Consider the following 22,231-nt stretch of genomic DNA (forward strand, 5'->3'; position numbering starts at 1 on the left):
GAAAAGTCTGGCGACTCAAAAAATCCGCCTCCCAGTTCTCCACTCCCGGGATGTGGATTGCTGACAGGTGGCAAGAGTGAGACTCTGCCCAGCGAATTATCTTTGATACTTCCATCATTGCTAGGGAGCTTCTTGTCCCTCCCTGATGGTTGATGTAAGCTACAGTCGTGATGTTGTCCGACTGAAACCTGATGAACCCCCGAGTTGTTAATTGGGGCCAAGCCAGAAGGGCATTGAGAACTGCTCTCAATTCCAGAATGTTTATTGGAAGGAGACTCTCCTCCTGATTCCATAGTCCCTGAGCCTTCAGAGAATTCCAGACAGCGCCCCAACCTAGTAGGCTGGCGTCTGTTGTTACAATTGTCCAGTCTGGCCTGCTGAATGGCATCCCCCTGGACAGGTGTGGCCGATAAAGCCACCATAGAAGAGAATTTCTGGTCTCTTGATTCAGATTCAGAGTAGGGGACAAATCTGAGTAATCCCCATTCCACTGACTTAGCATGCACAATTGCAGCGGTCTGAGGTGTAGGCGTGCAAAAGGTACTATGTCCATTGCCGCTACCATTAAGCCGATCACCTCCATGCATTGAGCTACTGACGGGTGTTGAATGGAATGAAGGACACGGCATGCATTTAGAAGCTTTGTTAACCTGTCTTCTGTCAGGTAAATCTTCATTTCTACAGAATCTATAAGAGTCCCCAAGAATGGAACTCTTGTGAGAGGAAAAAGAGAACTCTTCTTTTCGTTCACTTTCCATCCATGCGACCTTAGAAATGCCAGAACTAACTCTGTATGAGACTTGGCAGTTTGAAAGCTTGAAGCTTGTATTAGAATGTCGTCTAGATACGGAGCTACCGAAATCCCTCGCGGTCTTAGTACCGCCAGAAGGGCACCCAGAACCTTTGTGAAGATTCTTGGAGCCGTAGCCAATCCGAATGGAAGAGCTACAAACTGGTAGTGCCTGTCTAAGAAGGCAAACCTTAGGTACCGGTGATGATCTTTGTGAATCGGTATGTGAAGGTAAGCATCTTTTAAATCCACTGTGGTCATGTACTGACCCTTTTGGATCATGGGTAAGATTGTCCGAATAGTTTCCATTTTGAACGATGGAACTCTTAGGAATTTGTTTAGAATCTTTAAATCTAAGATTGGCCTGAAAGTTCCCTCTTTTTTGGGAACCACAAACAGGTTTGAGTAGAACCCTTGTCCTTGTTCCGACCGCGGAACCGGATGGATCACTCCCATTAATAACAGATCTTGTACACAGCGTAGAAACGCTTCTTTCTTTATCTGGTTTGTTGACAACCTTGACAGATGAAATCTCCCTCTTGGGGGAGATAATTTGAAGTCTAGAAGGTATCCCTGAGATATGATCTCTAGCGCCCAGGGATCCTGAACATCTCTTGCCCAGGCCTGGGCGAAGAGAGAAAGTCTGCCCCCCACTAGATCCGGTCCCGGATCGAGGGCTCTCGGTTCATGCTGTCTTTGGGGCAGCAGCAGGTTTCCTGGCCTGCTTGCCCTTGTTCCAGGACTGGTTAGGTTTCCAGCCTTGCCTGTAACGAGCAACAGCTCCCTCCTGTTTTGGTGCAGTGGAGGTTGATGCTGCTCCTGTTTTGAAATTCCGAAAGGGACGAAAATTAGACTGTCTAGCCTTAGCTTTGGCTTTGTCTTGAGGTAGGGCGTGGCCCTTACCTCCTGTAATGTCAGCGATAATTTCTTTCAAACCGGGCCCAAATAAAGACTGCCCCTTGAAAGGTATATTAAGTAATTTGGACTTAGAAGTAACATCAGCTGACCAGGATTTTAGCCACAGCGCCCTACGTGCCTGGATGGCGAATCCTGAGTTCTTAGCCGTAAGTTTGGTTAAATGTACTACGGCCTCCGAAATGAATGAATTAGCTAGTTTAAGGACTCTAAGCCTGTCCGTAATGTCGTCTAGCGTAGATGAACTAAGGTTCTCTTCCAGAGACTCAATCCAAAATGCTGCCGCAGCCGTAATCGGCGCGATACATGCAAGGGGTTGCAATATAAAACCTTGTTGAACAAACATTTTCTTAAGGTAACCCTCTAATTTTTTATCCATTGGATCTGAAAAAGCACAGCTATCCTCCACCGGGATAGTGGTACGCTTAGCTAAAGTAGAAACTGCTCCCTCCACCTTAGGGACCGTTTGCCATAAGTCCCGAGTGGTGGCGTCTATTGGAAACATCTTTCTAAATATTGGAGGGGGTGAGAACGGCACACCGGGTCTATCCCACTCCTTAGTAACAATTTCAGTTAGTCTCTTAGGTATAGGAAAAACGTCAGTACTCGCCGGTACCGCAAAGTATTTATCCAACCTACACAATTTCTCTGGTATTGCAACGGTGTTACAATCATTGAGAGCTGCTAAAACCTCCCCTAGTAATACACGGAGGTTCTCCAATTTAAATTTAAAATTTGAAATATCTGAATCCAATCTGTTTGGATCAGAACCGTCACCCACAGAATGAAGCTCTCCGTCCTCATGCTCTGCAAGCTGTGACGCAGTATCAGACATGACCCTAGTATTGTCAGCGCACTCTGTTCTCACCCCAGAGTGATCACGCTTGCCTCTTAGTTCTGGTAATTTAGACAAAACTTCAGTCATAACAGTAGCCATATCTTGTAATGTTATCTGTAATGGCCGCCCAGATGTACTAGGCGCCATAATATCACGCACCTCCCGGGCGGGAGATGCAGGTACTGCCGCGTGAGGCGAGTTAGTCGGCATAACTCTCCCCTCGCTGTTTGGTGAAATTTGTTCAAATTGTACAGATTGACTTTTATTTAAAGTAGCATCAATACAGTTAGTACATAAATTTCTATTGGGCTCCACCTTGGCATTGGAACAAATGACACAGATATCTTCCTCTGAGTCAGACATGTTTAACACACTAGCAATAAACTTGCAACTTGGTTATAATCTTTTTTAGCAAAAACGTACTGTGCCTCAAAGAGGTACTAAACGATTAAATGACAGTTGAAATAATGAACTGAAAAACAGTTATAGCATCAAACTTTAAAACAACACAACTTTTAGTAAAGGTTTGTTCCCATTAGTAAAATAACAATAATTAAATTTGACATAAAAAATTACAGAGCAACGTTTTTATTCACAGTCAATATAAAATTCTCACAGCTCTGCTGAGAGAATCTACCTCCCTCCAAAGAAGTTTGAAGACCCCTGAGATCTGTCAGAGATGAACCGGATCATGCAGGAAATATAAGAGTAGCTGACTGGAAATTTTTGATGCGTAGCAAAGAGCGCCAAAAACGGCCCCTCCCCCTCACACACAGCAGTGAAGAGAAACGAAACTGTCACAATTAAAAGCAAACAACTGCCAAGTGGAATATAATGCCCAAATATTTATTCACTCAGTACCTCAGAAATGTAAACGATTCTACATTCCAGCAAAAACGTTTAACATGATAAATACTTATTAAAAGGATTAGTGACTTTTAACAGAGTAGTTCCGGTGAAATACCATCCCCAGAATACTGAAATGTATACATACATGTCATTATAACGGTATGGCAGGATCTTCTCATCAATTCCATTCAGAAAATAAAAACTGCTACATACCTCAATGCAGATTCATCTGCCCGCTGTCCCCTGATCTGAAGCTTTTACCTCCCTCAGATGGCCGAGAACAGCAATATGATCTTAACTACTCCGGTTAAAATCATAGTAAAAAACTCTGGTAGATTCTTCCTCAAACTCTGCCAGAGAAGTAATAACACGCTCCGGTGCTATTGTAAAATAACAAACTTTTGATTGAAGTCATAAAAACTAAGTATAATCACCATAGTCCTCTCACACATCCTATCTAGTCGTTGGGTGCAAGAGAATGACTGGGACTGACGTAGAGGGGAGGAGCTATATGCAGCTCTGCTGGGTGAATCCTCTTGCATTTCCTGTTGGGGAGGAGTTATATCCCAGAAGTAATGATGACCCGTGGACTGATCACACATAACAGAAGAAAGACAGTTTCAGGAATGGGAAAAAATGCCAAAGAACAAGCTTCTAGCAACCAGAAGCAATAAAAAATTAGACTAAAATAATGTGGAGACAAAAGTGACGCCCATATTTTTTCGCGCCAAATAAGACGCCCACATTATTTGGCGCCTAAATGCTTTTGGCGCCAAAAATGACGCCACATCCGGAACGCCGACATTTTTGGCGCAAAATAACGTCAAAAAAATGACGCAACTTCCGGCGACACGTATGACGCCGGAAACGGAAATAGAATTTTTGCCCCAAAAAAATCCGAGCCAAGAATGACGCAATAAAATGAAGCATTTTCAGCCCCCGCGAGCCTAACAGCCCACAGGGAAGAGTCAAATTTTTTGAAGGTAAGAAAAAATTTATTAAATCAAATGCATTATCCCAAATATGAAACTGACTGTCTGAAAATAAGGAAAGTTGAACATTCTGAGTCAAGGCAAATAAATGTTTGAATACATATATTTAGAACTTTATAAACAAAGTGCCCAACCATAGCTTGGAGTGTCACAGAAAATAAGACTTACTTACCCCAGGACACTCATCTACATATAGCAGATAGCCAAACCAGTACTGAAACGAGAATCAGTAGAGGTAATGGTATATATAAGAGTATATCGTCGATCTGAAAAGGGAGGTAAGAGATGAATCTCTACGACCGATAACAGAGAACCTATGAAATAGACCCCGTAGAAGGAGATCACTGCATTCAAATAGGCAATACTCTCCTCACATCCCTCTGACATTCACTGCACGCTGAGAGGAAAACCGGGCTCCAACTTGCTGCGGAGCGCATATCAACGTAGAATCTAGCACAAACTTACTTCACCACCTCCATCGGAGGCAAAGTTTGTAAAACTGAATTGTGGGTGTGGTGAGGGGTGTATTTATAGGCATTTTGAGGTTTGGGAAACTTTGCCCCTCCTGGTAGGAATGTATATCCCATACGTCCCATACGTCACTAGCTCATGGACTCTTGCTAATTACATGAAAGAAAACCTTAGTAGGAGAAGGTTCAAAAAAGAGAGATTTTTTTTTTTAATAAAAATTGACAAAAACGTTACTGTCTCTTTAAATTTAAAAAGTAACTAATTTTTTGTGTGTTCTAGTTCCATCCTAAGACACAAAGGATGGATTAAACAAATAAACAGCTGAAATTCTTTTAATAAAGATTAACAGATAAAAAAACGTTACTGTCTCTTTAAATTTCAAAGTATAACTTTTTATCCTTGTGTGCAGAAAAGTGCTTAGACTAGCATGCAAACATTGAAGCACCGACTTAAACCTCAGTTAAATCTTGCTGAGGCGCCCTCCTAATAATCATACACCCTTAGAACTTCATGTACCTAAAAAGACATGACTTAGATTCTAAACAGATCCGGAGCGCGACTGTAGCGCTATCCGGACCCACCTAAGTGAAAATACTGAGTACTGAGTTAGAAAGGAATAAGAACCGTTCTCCCAAAACCACCCTTCGTGGGTGTGATAACTCACATCTCAGCGATTCCAGTATAGTTAAACTCAGAGATAGGAAATTGCGCCGCTGAAAAACGGCGCCAAACTTAACCCCGCCCTTCGTGGGCGTAACAATACACGCTCTCCCGGTCGCCATAATTATCTATAGATAGACTACCGGGAGATGTTAACTGAACCCTTCTTTGAACCTGGGGGCAAATTGTAATACCAAATGAAAGGTATAAAATGTGCATTACATATAAAACTTATACAGGGGATTGAGCGACCATATAATAATATAAAGATAATATATTAAGTGGTTTAGCCCTCTCTGCTATAGGGCATATCCCTTTTGTATCCAGCTCGGATCAAGTACCCCCAGAAAGCCACTCTCCTCAGCCCCAGTGCCTGCTATTAACATGCCATCACAGAATCCTCCTTAATCTATATATAAGAGTTATATGTCCCAGTAAAGTGCCATACTTCCTCTGTCCTGAATCCTCTGCTTGCTTCAGACCCAGAATAAAAAAGTTAGCACTTACCTTTGAAATCTGCCCGACAGCAGGGCAGCTCAGCAGGTTTAAGAGGTCCTCTCCCTCTCATAGCCCTGTGGATAAAGATAAAGCCTGTCATCTTACTTAGGCCATCAGAATAAGGGCAGCATTAATGTATGGGAGGCGCAGTGAGAATTATGTCCCACAAGTTCCCATTGCTCTAAAGCCACCAAAAGCTCTACTGTAGAGACTGATATGGACTACGGCTACACCCTAGGACAAAGTAGCAATCTCTGGCACTACTTTAAAAATAATAAACTCTTGATTGAAGAATCTATCCTAACACCTCACTTTACCTCTTCCTATCACTAAAGTAGGCAAAGAGAATTGCTGGAGTGGGAGGGAAGGGAGGAGCTATTTAACAGCTCTGCTGTGGTTCTCTTTGCCTCCTCCTGCTGACCAGGAGGTGAATATCCCATTAGTAATTAAGATGATCCGTGGACTCACTGTGTCTTAAAAAATAAATAATAATAATATGTGATCATTGTGGGAGATTTTTAAATGTAACTATGAATTCATTATTTCTAACTATTAAGCCTTGCTACCAGATTGATAAATATATATGAAACCTAACGATCTTGGCATAAAGTGAAAAATTAAATCTGTGACCATTAAATCTTTCATACTTTTAAAATATAAAACCTTCATAAATGGAGACATGAATATTGTACTTTGTGCTATATATTATTTGTCATTACATTTGTGTATTCAGTCAAATGATGTTATGTTCTCAAGCTATGTCTCCTGTATGTACATTTTTCAATTTAGAAAACAATAGCAAAGGTGAATACATTTTAAATAAAAAAAAACATAAAACAACAAACTGGTAATAGTTGTTTGATTTAAGTTTACTTATGAGTATAATGTTATTTAAAGGGACAGGGAAGTGCCTAAAACATTTTATACACTAAATATCTTTCATTAAAACAAACAATGTTAAGTTTGAAATACAGGTAGCCCTCAGTTTATGCCGGGGTTAGGTTCCAGAAGGAATGGTTGTAAATCGAGACCGTTGTAATTGAAACCCAGTTTATAATGTAAGTCAATGGGAAGTGAGGGAGATAGGTTCCAGGCCCCTCTCAAAATTGTCATAAGTAACACCTAATACATTATTTTTAAAGCTTTGAAATGAAGCCTTTAAATGCTAAACAGCATTATAAACCTAATAAAATAATCACACAACACAGACTTCACTTGCATTTTTCTGCAAACAGTTCTTTCTATGCATTCCATTCTGGACTGATTTATAGACAGGAAGATCTTGTTCCTTTGAAATCTGCTTGATAGCTCAGGTCTGGTTAAACTGATTAATTTCAGCTTGCTTGGCTTTGCTGCAACACAAGCGGACAGCTCCACCTACTGGCTATTTTAATAAATGCACTGCTTCTCAATGCTTTTCAATAGCAGTCACATGACTGGAAAAAAGGTTGTTATTCTGAAACGGTGTAAATTGAACCGTTGTAAAATGAGGGCCACCTGTACTGAACATCTTGGAGTAGAAATGTAAATTTCTAAGAGCTTACTTATTTTTTAAGTAGTTACTGCATCCACTTCAGATGAACAGTTTTCAGTTAGAAAGCGCTGAGTTATATCAATTGATAAATATTTAGTACGCTTTCTCTTTTGGTGGATGGGTGTTTTTTTAAGTCTCAAATATCTTTAAATGTATTTTCCCATTACAAAAATTCAACAACTTCTAAAATATAAAAATTAGATTAGATTACTTTTCATATATAAAAATACAGAGGATAAATGGATAATATTTAAAAATTTGTTAAATAAATATACATATCAATACATACCATATGGTTATAAAAAAAAAAAAAAAAAAAATAAGCCGTTATGGCTAAATATAAATGTGTTAAAAGAAATTAGGAAAAAACGTAGGGCATTTAAATTATTAAAAGAAAATAGTACAGACTCAGCATACAATATTTATAAGGAATGTAACAAAGCATGCAAAAAAGCAATCAAATTAGCCAAAATTGAATATGAAAAATTAATTGCCAAGGATTCTAAGTCTAACCCTAAAAGGTTCTTTCAGTACATAAATAGCAAAAAATCTAAGAAGGATAATATAGGTACATTAAAATGTGTGGAGGGTAGCATGATAAATAATGACAGGGAGAAGGCTGAGGTACTAAACCAGTTTTTTTCTTCAGTATACACAAGAGAGGAACCATTGAATGATACTTTGGAACAGAATAGAACATGCCAGTCCATACCACTAACTGGGTTTTGTTTAGAGGATATCAGGAAAAAACTAAAAAATATTAAGGTAAATAAAACTCCAGGCCCAGATGGAATACACCCAAGGGTGTTAAGGGAACTTAGCACTGTTATAGACAAACCTTTACTCTTAATTTTTCAAGACTCATTATCCTCGGGCATGGTACCCCAGGATTGGCGTAAAGCTGATGTGGTGCCACTCTTCAAAAAGGGAAGCAGGGATGATCCAGGAAGCTATAGACCAGTTAGTCTGACATCAATAGTGGGGAAGATATTTGAAGGGATTATAAGGGATTATATTGATGAGCATATTCGTGTAAACAAGATTATGAGTTCTAATCAGCATGGCTTTAGGAGAAATAGATCATGTCAAACTAATCTAATTAGATTCTACGAGGAAGTAAGTAAAAATATAGATAAAGGGGAATCAGTTGATGTGATATACTTAGATTTTGCAAAGGCATTTGATACAGTGCCACATGAGAGATTAATGCACAAAATTAAGGGACTGGGAATAGCTGAAAATGTTAGCTCATGGATAAATAACTGGATAAAAGATAGGGAGCAACGAGTAGCAGTAAATGGATCATACTCAGATTGGACAAAGGTAATCAGTGGCGTCCCCCAGGGATCAGTACTGGGCCCTGTTCTTTTTAATATTTTTATAAATGACTTGGAGCAAGGATTAAATAGCGACATCTCTATTTTTGCAGATGATACTAAGTTAAGTAAGGTCATTAGGTCAGAGCAGGATGAACTCTCTTTGCAAAGGGATTTGCTAAAATTAGAACTATGGGCAAGTGAATGGAAAATGAGATTTAATACGGAAAAATGTAAGGTTCTACATTTTGGAAGTAAAAATAAGCAGGCTATGTATTTTTTAAATGGGACAAGACTTAGCCAAACACAGGAGGAAAGGGATTTGGGAGTAGTAATAGATAACAAGCTAAAGATGAGTGCACAATGCAGGGCAGCGGCTTCAAAGGCTAATAAGATACTAGCATGTATTAAAAAAGGCATTGATTCAAGGGAGGAAAGCATAATTCTGTCATTATATAAAGCCCTGGTAAGACCTCACCTTGAGTTTGGAGTGCAGTTCTGGGGACCGATTGCTAAAAAAGATATTGCAGAACTAGAAAAAGTTCAGAGAAGGGCCACAAAGCTAATAAGGGGATTGGAGAAATTAACCTATGAGGAGAGGCTAGCCAAACTGGGTCTGTTCTCTTTAGAAAAAAGGCGCTTGAGAGGTGACATGATTACTTTATATAAATATATTCAAGGCCCATATACAGAGATGGCAGAAGCTCTTTTTATTCCAAGAAAATTGGTTCTGACAAGAGGTCATAATTTAAGGTTGGAGGAAAGGAGATTTAATCTCCTGCAACGGAAACGTTTTTTCACTGTAAGAGCAATAAAATTGTGGAACTCATTACCAAAGGAGGTAGTGAATGCCAATACCATAGATACATTTAAAAATAGTCTGGATAAATTTCTGTATATAAACAAAATTCATGGATATGATTGCTAGTATTAAATGGGTCACATTTTAATGGGGTTATTTAAGCTTAACTGGAGCTTTTTGTAAGTATTTTAGATTTGTATAGGTTGAACTCGATGGACTTCAGTCTTTTTTCAACCTTATCTACTATGTTACTATGTTACTATGTTACTACTGATTGTATGAAAAATGTCAGAGGACCTGTAAACTCATTGAGATTGTAATATAAAATGTTTAATTAAAATGTTGCAATTTACTAATATATATTATGCATCCTTTTCCTGTAATTAAAGTCTGAAAAATAAGAGTTTTCCATACCTGGGAATGGATAGTGGTAAATGGCAAACATCACAATGCTAACTCTGTACCATATCTGTTTCTAATCGATAAGAACCGAAAAACAAAGGATAGTTTGCTAATTTAATGGTAATTGGAGTTTGGCTATTGAAAAATAATTGCAGCAAGCATGGTGATAATGCATTCCAAACATTTTCAAGCACACCCAGTATGTGTCACCTGCAGTGACGCAGATACTACCCATGTCATTTTTCTCACCAAATTTGTCACGTTCTTTGGTGGCTTTAAATGATGTAATTGGCATGATTTCAGCGCCCATTAATTTGAGTTCTACTGTTGCTTGTCTGTGTATTGACCTGATCCTGTTTTTATCCATTCTCTTTGCCTAATCCTCTGGCTCTGTTTTTTACATTGGTCTGCCTGTGACTATGCGTTGTTGGCTGATTTGGTACGAATATTGCCTGCAAGTTATTGACCTCTGCCTGTTCCTAACTTTGCCTCAGCCTATTCCTTGGTACTGCCTCTGCCTACAAGTTGACAACCTTCAGCCTGAATGACTACCCTCTTAACATCACATCCTGATATTGAGAAAGTCTTATTTTAAAGCACTTCTCAATCCCTGGGTCCATTCCTAGACGGACAGGTGTTGTGCAACAATTCATGACAGTATTTATTGCAAGACTGCAGAAGAATTGAGTTATTAAAAGATGTCAATTACAAAGACACTTTAAAACAACTAAATAAATGTAATCAGGCTCCAGATCATTCAGCAATGAAATTCTATAAATTGTACCTACTTTGTAACTTAAAGACATATGCTTTCCATATTTAAAAGCCATTGACTGTATCTCCGAATCGTGTTTTGCCAGTTCCATTGCAGCTTGACAGCTCTTGGCTAGCAGTGCCCCATGAGAGAGGTAAATCTGCTCCATCCAGTTAGATATTCCAATGTCATCAGTAAACGTTTTCTTCTAAAAAACAAACAAACAAACAAACAATGGCAGAATTTAATATTTATACTTATGATAAACACACACACATCAAGGAAAGTATTTTAGAATTATAATCTATTTAACAAGGATATTTGCTTTAAAACGATACTGCATAAGTGTCGTAAAGGGATATAAAACCCCACAACTTTATTTTGTGATTTAAAGGGACAGTCTACACCAGAATTTGTATTGTTTTAAAAGATAGATAATCCCTTTATTACCCATTCCCTAGTTTTGCATAACCTACACAGTTATATAAAAACACTTTTTACCTCTGTGATTACTTTGTATCTAAGCCTCTGCAAACTGCCCCCTTATGTAAGTTCTTTTGACAGACTTGCATTTTAGCCAATCAGTGCTGGTTCATAGGAACTCCACGTGCATGAGCACAGTGTTATCTATATGACACACATGAACTAACACCCTCTAGTGGTGAAAACTGTCAAAATGCCCTGAAAGAAGAGGCGGCCTTCAATGGCTTAGAAATTAGCATATGAACCTCCTAGGTTTAGCTTTCAACTAAGAATACCAAGAGAACAAAGCAAAATTGGTGATAAAAATACATTGGAAAATTGTTTAAAATTACATGCCCTATCTGAATCATGAAAGTTTATTTTGGACTAGACTGTCCCTTTAAACAGAGCATACAATTTAAAGTGAATGTCAATTTTGATGCTAAAGTGCCCGGTTTTTAAAAATTTGATTAAAAACAGGGGCCTTTAATTCATCAAAATTTACATTTCACTCCTGTTGAGAAAAAAAACTTACCTTTTAATCTTCACAGCAGCTCCAGCTTCCTCCGCCCGTCGCAAAGCCTCTTCCTGGGTCTAAAATGAGGAATCCGGCTTCCTCCAGTCACGGTGTTGAATCAGACACTGATTCCCCCGGGGGGAAGCCGTGATTGGAGGATGGCCCATCCATCATTTCTGACATCAGAAATGGCTTGCAATGACCAGAGGAAGCTGGAGCTGCTGTGAAGATTTAAAGGTAAGGTTTTTTTTCTCAACAGGAGTGAAATGTAAATTTTGATGAATTAAAGTGCCCCTGTTTTTAATCGAATGTTTAAAAACCGGGCACTTTAGCATCAAAATTGACATTCACTTTAAAAAAAGTTGAAGAGATATCTAGGTAGGTCACAGTGCTGCCATCTAGTGCTCTTGCTAATGAATAACGTTCTTGCAAAACTGCTGCCAAATAGTGCTCCAGACACTCACACTCCCCTGAGCTTGCATCCCTGCTCTTTCACAAACAATACCAAGAGTATGAATACAATTTGTTAATAGAAGTAAATTAGTAAGTTGTTCTGTTTGAATCCTTAAAAGATGAGTTTCATGTCTATTTAACCCCTTAATGACAGAGGACGTACCAAGTACGTCATAGAAAAAACTCCCCTTAATGACAATTGACGTACCTGGTACGTCCTCTGTTGTAAAAAGCGCTGGAAGCGATCATGATCGCTTCCAGCTGCTTACAAGGGATTGTAGTGATGCCTCAATATTGAGGCATCACTGCAATCCCTTATTTTACCCACCGATGCAGAAAGGGCCACTCTGTGGCCCTCTCTGCATCGGCATATGGCGATCATACATTCGTTGGTGGGTGGGAGCAGCTTCTGGGAGGACCGTTATGATATATGCTCATGAATTCTAGTAATCATACTGTATAATGTTCCTGTCGGCGGTTGCAGCCGGGGGGGGGGGGGCGGGGGGCGGGTGCCCGGAACAAAAAGAATAAAAAATAACAGATGTTGATGCAGGGGGATCTTCATTGTTTAATAAGGGATCTGGGAGGGGGAGGGATGTAGCTTATTTAAGGGGGCCAGCTACACTACAGAAAACACATTTTTCATCTAAAAAAGTTTAAAAAAAAAAACTATTTTTGGGGGCAAATTGGGTACTGGCAGACAGCTGCCAGTACCCAAGATGGCGGCAAATAGGTAGAGTGGGAGGGTTAGAGAGATGTATGGGGGGATCAGGGAGGTTGTGGGGTAAGGGGGGATGCAGACTGCAGACTTTGTGCCAGTACTTAAGATGGCGGTGACAATTGTGAGTTGGGGGAGGGAAGAGAGCTGTTTGAGGGACGTCAGGGGGGGATCAGGGGGTGGGATGTGTCAGGTGGGAGGCTGATCTCTACACTAAAGCTAAAAATTAACCCTACATGCTACCTAATTAACCCCTTAACTGCTGGGCATATTACAAGTGTGTTGCGCAGCAGCATTTAACGGCCTTATTATTACCAAAAAGCAACGCCAAAGCCATATATGTCTGCTATTTCTGAACAAAGGGGATCCCAGAGAAGCATTTACAACCATTTGTGCCATAATTGCACAAGCTGTTTGTAAATAATTTCAGTGAGAAACCTAAAATTGTGAAAAATTTAACAGTTTTTTTTTTATTTGATCGTATTTGGCGGTGAAATGGTGGCATGAAATATACCAAAATGGGCCTAGATCAATACTTTGGGATGTCTTCTAAATAAAAATATATACATGTCAAGGGATATTCAGGGATTCCTGAAAGATATCAGTGTTCCAATGTAACTAGCTCTAATTTTGAAAAAAAGTGGTTTGGAAATAGCAAAGTGCTACTTGTACTTATTGCCCTATAACTTGCAAAAAAAGCAAAGAACATGTAAACATTGGGTATTTCTAAACTCAGGACAAAATTTAGAAACTATTTAGAATGGGTGTTTTTTGGTGGGTGTAGATGTGTAACAGATTTTGGGGGTCAAAGTTAGAAAAAACAGAATTTATGCTTACCTGATAAATTACTTTCTCTTGCGGTGTATCCAGTCCACGGATTCCTCCTTTACTTGTGGGATATTCTCATTCCCTACAGGAAGTGGCAAAGAGAACACACAGCAGAGCTGTCCATATAGCTCCCCCTCTAGCTCCACCCCCCAGTCATTCGACCAAAGGTTAAGAAGAAAAAGGAGAAACCATAGGGTGCAGTGGTGACTGTAGTTTAAACAAGAAATTTTAACCTGAATTAAATGCCAGGGCAGGCCGTGGACTGGATACACCGCAAGAGAAAGTAATTTATCAGGTAAGCATAAATTCTGTTTTCTCTTGCAATGTGTATCCAGTCCACGGATTCATCCTTTACTTGTGGGATACCAATACCAAAGCTTTAGGACACGGATGAAGGGAGGGAACAAGACAGGTACCTTAAACGGAAGGCACCACTGCTTGCAAAACCTTTCTCCCAAAACTAGCCTCCGAAGAAGCAAAAGTATCGAATTTGTAAAATTTGGCAAAAGTATGCAGTGAAGACCAAGTCGCTGCCTTACAAATCTGTTCAAACAGAAGCCTCATTTTTGAAAGCCCATGTGGAAGCCACTGCTCTGGTAGAATGAGCAGTAATTCTTTCAGGAGGCTGCTGGCCAGCAGTCTCATAGGCCAAACGGATGATGCTTTTCGGCCAAAAGGAAAGAGAGGTAGCAGTCGCTTTCTGACCTCTCCTCTTACCAGAATAGATAACAAACAAGGAAGATGTTTGTCTGAAATCCTTAGTTGCTTGTAAATAGAACTTTAAAGCACAAACTACATCAAGATTGTGTAAAAGACGTTCCTTCTTTGAAGATGGATTAGGACACAGAGAAGGAACAACTATTTCCTGGTTAATATTCTTGTTAGAAACAACTTTAGGAAGAAAACCAGGCTTGGTACGCAAAACTACCTTATCTGCGTGGAACACCAGGTAAGGTGAATCACACTGTAAGGCAGATAATTCTGAAACTCTTCGAGCAGAAGAGATAGCTACCAAAAACAAAACTTTCCAAGATAACAACTTAAAGGGATAGTAAACCCAATTTTTTTATTTCATGATTCAGATAGAGCATGAGATTTTAAGCACCTTTCTAATTTACTCCTATTATCAATTTTTCTTTGTTCTCATGCTATCTTGATTTGAAAAAGCAGTACTGTAAGCTTTAGAGCCAGACCATTTTTTGTTCAGAACATGGGTAGCACTTGCTGATTTGTGGCTAAATGTAGCAAACCAATCAGCAGCTCTACCAAGGTGCTGAACTAAAAAATGGGCCGGCTCCTAACCTTTTATTACTGCTTTTTCAAATCAAGATAACATGAGAACAAAGAAAAATTGATAATAGGAGTAAATTAGAAAGTTGCTTAACATTGCATGCTCTATCTGAATCATGAAAGAAAAAATGAGGGGTTAGTATCCCTTTAATGTCTATGGAATGTAAAGGTTCAAACGGAACCCCTTGAAGAACTGAAAGAACTAGATTCAAACTCCAATGGCGGAGCCACAGGTTTGTAGACAGGCTTGATTCTGACTAAAGCCTGAGCAAACGCTTGAACGTCTGGTACCTCTGCCAGACGCTTGTGTAACAGGATAGACAAAGCAGATATTTGTCCTTTTAAGGAACTAGCTGACAATCCTTTCTCCAATCCTTCTTGGAGAAAGGACAATATCCTGGGAATCCTAATCTTACTCCATGAGTAACCCTTGGATTCGCACCAACAAAGATATTTCCGCCATATCTTATGGTAGATTTTCCTGGTGACAGGCTTTCTAGCCTGAATCAGAGTATCTATAACTGACTCAGAGAACCCATGCTTTGATAGAACTAAGCGTTCAATCTCCAAGCAGTCAGACGTAGAGAAACTAGATTTGGATGCTTGAACGGACCCTGTATTAGAAGATCCTGCCTCATTGGCAGTGTCCATGGTGGGACAGATGACATGTCCACTAGGTCTGCATACCAAGTCCTGCGTGGTCACGCAGGCGCTATTAGAATCACCGAAGCCTTCTCCTGCTTGATTCTGGCGACCAGACGCGGGAGGAGAGGAAACGGTGGAAAAACATAAGCTAGATTGAAGGACCAAGGCGCTGCTAGAGCATCTATCAATACCGCCTTGGGGTCCCGGGGCCTGGACCCGTAGAGAGGAAGTTTGGCGTTCTGACGGGACGCCATCAGATCCAATTCCGGAATGCCCCATAGCTGAGTCAGCTGGGCAAATACCTCCGGGAGGAGTTCCCACTCCCCCGGGTGAAAATTCTGACAACTTAGAAAATCCGCCTCCCAGTTGTCTAGCACCACATTCACTTTACCCTCCCGTAGAGAGACCCTAGTGCTTAGAGCCGGCAAAGAGAATGACTGGGAGGTGGAGCTAGAGGGGGAGCTATATGGACAGCTCTGCTGTGTGCTCTCTTTGCCACTTCCTGTAGGGAATGAGAATATCCCACAAGTAAAGGATGAATCCGTGGACTGGATACACCTTGGAAGAGAAAGTGTGTTTTTTTTCCATTTTTTCCTCATATTTTGTATTGTTTTTTATAGTAAATTATAAGATATGATGAAAATAATGATATCTTTAGAAAGTCCATTTAATGGCGAGAAAAACGGTATATAATATGTGTGGGTACAGTAAATGAGTAAGAGGAAAATTACAGCTAAACACAAACACTGCAGAAATTTAAAAATAGCCATTGTCATTAAGGGTAAGAAAATTGAAAAATGGTCCGGTCCTTAAGGGGTTAAGTAATATTTAATATGTAATATTTCTCCTATCAAAGTGAGATTTACTACAGAATTACAAACAAATAAGCTCCTTTTCCATACACCTAAATGGTTTTGTATTATTCCCTAAGGAAAAATATTAATCAGAGGAATTAGGAAAATGACTGGGGACATTATCTGTACACAAGAGTGAAAACTGGAGGATGTGTCCCTGACATCCACCTCTGAAGGGGTTAATAAAACTCCAAATAGATTAAATGGGTTTGCCAATGAGTCATTGAATCAAACAATCTAGCATGGATCTGTACTGTATCTCTGCCTAAATAAAGCACACAAAGATGATTTAAACATTATAATTTCTGTAAGATTTTAATAATGTATAAATAATTTCTTAATGTTGAAAGCAACAGCACATTAATTGTTTTCCTCACCCACTTGGAAATATATTTTCCCCTATAAATGTATCTTCCTCTAGATGTCAGTTTCACATCACCAAAGATGAGAGAGGTTTAAAAAGCAGCAATGTTCCAGGTTGAGCATTAATATGCTTTTGCATTGCACAGGAGTTAAATGAACATATATATAATATGTTGTTTTTTTTGTTTTGTTTTTTAAATTTAATTTTTTATTGAGGTTGTGGTATACAACAAAAAAAAAGCAAAAGTGTTCAGTAGAGACAAGGAAAGGATACATTTACAGTTGATATGCTGTTACATCACATTAAGAAAAATTAAAAGATTATGACACACAAGGCAATATAATGAGAGATTTTACCACCAGTATATTACTGAACAAGAAGAGTGGAACCTCATTTTAAGTAATATATATTCCTTCAGGCCATGATGGGTCACATATGGACCCACTTGAACAGGGGTAACTCAAGGGAGGAATTTTGTTTACAAATATATGTAGCACCCTTTAACAACTGCTAAAACCACTCCACAGTGCTGAAGCTTTGATATGGATGCATCTAGTCTAGAAATGAACAAATACTACGGCACTGGCTTAGACAAAATATCAGGTGCAAATATCATAGGGTGCTGTATGGTGGGATAATGATACGTTGCCTGTAGCTTTAAGAAGGGCGGGCACATGACAAATATTTGGCTTAACTTTGATATCTAAGTTTAACCCCATACGTAACAGATACGAATTTATAGGATATAATGGGGCTTTTAGATAATATATTAAGGGGTAGTGTGAAGGTATTTATAGGGTACAGATATTATAGCAAAGGGTATCTAATCCATATAGTACTTTAAAACTGCAGTACCTCCATTTTCTATGCCTGTGTCTCTAAAAAAAAGAAATAAGAAAGAGAAAAAAAGGAAAAATGTCACTAAGCAGACTTTGCTACATGTTAGTGCAACGTGGTGAGCTAAAAGGTACAGTACCATGCAGGATGTGTATAAAGATATTAATGGCTATATTGAATACGGTAATTGCGCAAATCCCACTTATGTATATACATTTACAGGAGATCCAAACAGTTATCAAGCTTTAGGCTCTCATAGATCTGGGTAATTAATAGACTATCAAAGTAAACATGAGTACATAATGACACCAAAACACTATAAACACTTAATACAAAGGGAGGCCATCTAAATTTTAGCTAAAGGACTCTAGCATAAAATAGGAATAGACACTCATCAAAGAATGCATAGCTGTGTTTACAGTCAGGTTTCCTCCTCAGATACGTATAGGAGATGTCCATAAAGAAAAGCTACTTAGAAAGTCTGACAGAAGCAAGATCCTCCATCGTAGTGGTGATGTCCACCGCATCGGGGCAAGCTAAGCATAGGACACCAGTCAAAAAGTCAGGGATCTGTTTACCCAACTCCGGTTTTCACCATGGGTCTGTTGTCCGGTCCGAGCATGGAAAAGTGTATCTTACTGCTTGTGGAACTCACGCTAACCTCCGGATGCTGCAAGGATGGATCCGTGTACACAGCAGACAAAGTACCCTCGCCAACCGGCCTCATCCGCTCTGCGTGAAAGAAGGCAGCTGCTGCAGCAAGGTAGGGAGGATGATCTTGGCTTAGCGGCTGCACGCTCTCAGATATACGCCTGGATCCTCTGTCTGCTGAACCGTTGGTCTTGCTCTTAGTAAGGAAGCTGGTATTTCTCTGTGGCTGCAACACCGCTGTACTTGGCTTTTTATGGAGCTGGATCTCTGCTAGATTAGGCTCAGTCCCTGCACTTAATTTGCCAATCGAAGAGTTAGGGCTAGGCTGCACAGGAGACGTTACTGTTTCCAAACACTGGCTTAGCAATCCATCAGCCTCCTGAAGGGGGATTTCTTTCCCTTGTGTCTGGCAATTCCCTGTGTCTGTTGTAGGACCAGCTGTGGCAGGGATCGAAGTGCCCAACTTCTGTAACGAGACTGGCCAAACTTTGTTAGATTCCTTCGGATCCTGATAAGAGATTGCTGCAAATTTCTCCTCCAGCTTCTGGGAGTGCTCCAGTAGTAGCAATTGTAGTTGTTTAATTAGGTAGGTGTCCTCCATTTTTGGTACGTACTTCTTGCCCACCATAGACGGTCTAAGTATATTTATAGCTGCTTGCCGCAACTAGCTGTACGTATTGAGTAGGCTGATGTACAAGGGTAACTGTTAGGTTTCCAAATCAGAATACTCATAATATGTGGTTTAGAGAGTAGAGTGCTCCTTAGAGCAAGGACTGCGCACACAAGGCACAGCTAGGTATGGGGCGGGTTGAGGCTTCAGCTATAGGGAAAGGCCTCACATATAAAGTCCGGTACTGAGGGCTATGAAGCCGCATTGAAATCCTAGACCCTATTTCTAGAATCAAGTCACCGTCAGACCAGTCTCCCCACTATTTTAAGCTAGATATTACCAGCAGTGCTCTGTAGAAATGAAAAATAGAGGAGAAAACTTAGGGAGCTGACGCTCAGTACGACCAGTAAGATGGCCGCCGCCCGGAAGTCCCCCTATATAATATGTTTTATCAGTAAGTACAATTTTTAGTACACATTGAGAACATGCATCATAGTTGTGCTTAAAATTTTAATCTCCGTCTAGATGTTTCATCCATAAAAGATCCCCCTTCACCCAACTGTCCATGTAAATTTGCATACTGCAAGGTCTCTAACACTCACTGCTCATACCCAAAGGCAAAGAAGCACTGTGAGTTTGATCAGGACAAGGGGAGAGACGAGTGCTAGGGGAAATACAATGAAAAAAGGTAACATTTTAAAGATAAATATATTATTTCCTATGAGTGATAAAGGTTTAATTTACTAAAAAACATCATATCGCTTTTAAGTATGTTAAGTATAAATGTATATTATTATATAAAAAAAAACATATTCCTCCATTTCTCTCATATAACCTAAAAAAATCAATCACACGGCGTGCCCGAACAACAATCCTGAGCGGTCGCATCTCCTTAGAGCTTCAGCCGAAATTCCAGAAATCCGCCGATACCGGAATCATCTCACAGTGAACATACACCAAAACAATCTGTATCAAAGTGATACTTGGAAAAGCAATACTCAGCAAATTTCTTACTGTGTTCTTGATGCTGGAATATAAGATCGGACATTATAGGCCTGGAGCGGCGGCTCACAGCAGGCATCACTACCCCCCTCGGGACTCTGAGGTAATCTGCCTTATTTGGACAACGGCAATAACATTTTGATTTTATGCATCCTAGCTGAACTGTACAACAAGAATATATTGTAGGAAGAGAGAAAGTACAGCTAATAAACAACACACTACTGTAAAGCAAACATGGCCGCCGAGGGGACATAAGGCCTACTAGCCCGTATAGACCGCTACATGGAACGGCTTGAAAACCGCTTACTGAATCTACTAAATAAGGCACCATGGGATTATTTGATGAATCTACACTATACAAAGCCTGTGACAATCACTGAAGAGTTGGACACAATCACTCTACAGGATGAGGCTACGGCCACGAGCGCTCCCGCAGTACCTCATCACCAGATTAGGTCTACACATCAAAAAACTCCATTACCGACGCCGCAGCCACCACATAACACGGCGACATCCCGGAAGAGCAAGTATAGTCTCTTGACTAATACATAGTAGAAGAGCAATCACACTTCCTTGGTAAACAGCTCCAATTCAACAGTAAAGCAAACTCATAACACTGCAACAGGCCCACCTACTACCGCATCACTACCTATGAAGTTCTCCGGTGTGGGATGCAGGTTTTTGCTGTCAGATAAGAAACCACCAAGTAACGTGCCTCTGCGGGAGCTCAAATATCAATATGAATTACGCCTGGTCTGATGCCGGTTTCCCAGCCAGTTACACTGAATACCTAGACGGTCGGGTCCTTAATGGACAACTGGAAATCAGCAAAGGTCCAAAACCCCCAATCCTACCGTACTGGCCTCTCGCATCCAAAAAAATGAATGCCTAAACCCTGGGATTGTGCACTGTCTGTTTCGGCCACCACTGGAGGACTGTGGCTCTATGCAGCACACCATGAATACCATACAGCGTACAATACAGGCAACACTAGATCAGAGCACAGCAGACCTGCTCCTGAATAACACAATACAGCGGCTTGCACAGCACCTTGCCAAGGCAAAGCAGAGCCCTACTAACTATCTACATGATTCCTTGAATATGACAAGTAAGTGGCTTCATTCAATGACTACAGAAGCACACACTCCCTTCAGAGGAGGACATTTTCTCGAAACAGGAGAGGGATAACATACAACCATTTAAATATGAAAATAATTACTTTGTTGGCATGTTAATGGTTTAGTTTGGTTATACCTGCCCTCTTAACAAGTTTAGAATGTGTTGTCTTTTCCTACAGGCTCTTTTAAGTGCTGTTATCAATAAATAGCAGTAAACACATTTTTATCTCATTATTGTATAAAGGTTAATTACTTCCTGGGACCTGAGAGTCAATTATCTGGATACTACCATATTAATACAATATTGATGAGGGATTTTTCTATACATTAGTAGGGACTTAGCTCCTGTCCATGTATTACCACACTCAGCAGTATATATCATATAACAACATTATTTGATATTCAAAATGCCCTGACCTCTTTTTGATCACACCCACTTTTGCTTGACTATTAATGCAGATAACACTCTTTAACAGGCGGTTGATATACACAGTACCCTATGCTCACATAGAACCAGAGCAAACCAAATCTTTATTATAATGCCACGGAAATATGGGCTTTACTAATCAGGGGAAGCGGTTGATTATTGAAATTCACATTTTAACCTTAAGGAAGAATTCCATGCATGCTAGAATTATACACGGTGTGTTCCACCATGGCATTGACAATTATATCTATTTTTTCCCAGATAGGTTTCAACACTGTGGCCCGTGACCGGGGCAGCAGTTGAAAACCATGCTATGGTGGATATACTAGTCGTCAATTTAAGTACCTTACTGTGGAGTTTTTTTTTTTTATTAACCCTACACTTCTCCCTCATGATCGCCAATTGGTCATCAATACATTCTACTTCCATGCACTCAATTTCCACTGTATATTAGGTCCCTATTTGTCTAGCTAGTTCCGCGGTAGCTTATCTTTCATTGGTTACTAGACAACTTCATGAATGCACCACGCAGTTTAGGGTGGATAGAACTATTTCTATATACCCAGGTAATAATCTATATTCCACGATGTAGACATTACAGGCATAAATCATAAAAACCTAGCAACTGCTTAAC

At 39.9% G+C, this 22,231-nt stretch overlaps 1 protein-coding gene across 2 annotated transcripts in view; it reads right to left on the reverse strand.

The window, feature by feature from the left end:
- The window catches only part of PDSS2 (decaprenyl diphosphate synthase subunit 2), a 632,456-nt gene that overhangs the window by 109,269 nt on the left and 500,956 nt on the right, over positions 1-22,231 (reverse strand). For both annotated transcript variants that reach the window (XM_053710597.1, XM_053710598.1), the window contains exon 6: positions 10,856-11,029. In XM_053710597.1, the coding sequence (XP_053566572.1) occupies positions 10,856-11,029 (174 nt within the window). The remainder of the gene's footprint in view (positions 1-10,855; positions 11,030-22,231) is intronic.

Source organism: Bombina bombina, chromosome 4 (genome assembly GCF_027579735.1).
Source record: "Bombina bombina isolate aBomBom1 chromosome 4, aBomBom1.pri, whole genome shotgun sequence".
Taxonomy (NCBI): domain Eukaryota; kingdom Metazoa; phylum Chordata; class Amphibia; order Anura; family Bombinatoridae; genus Bombina; species Bombina bombina.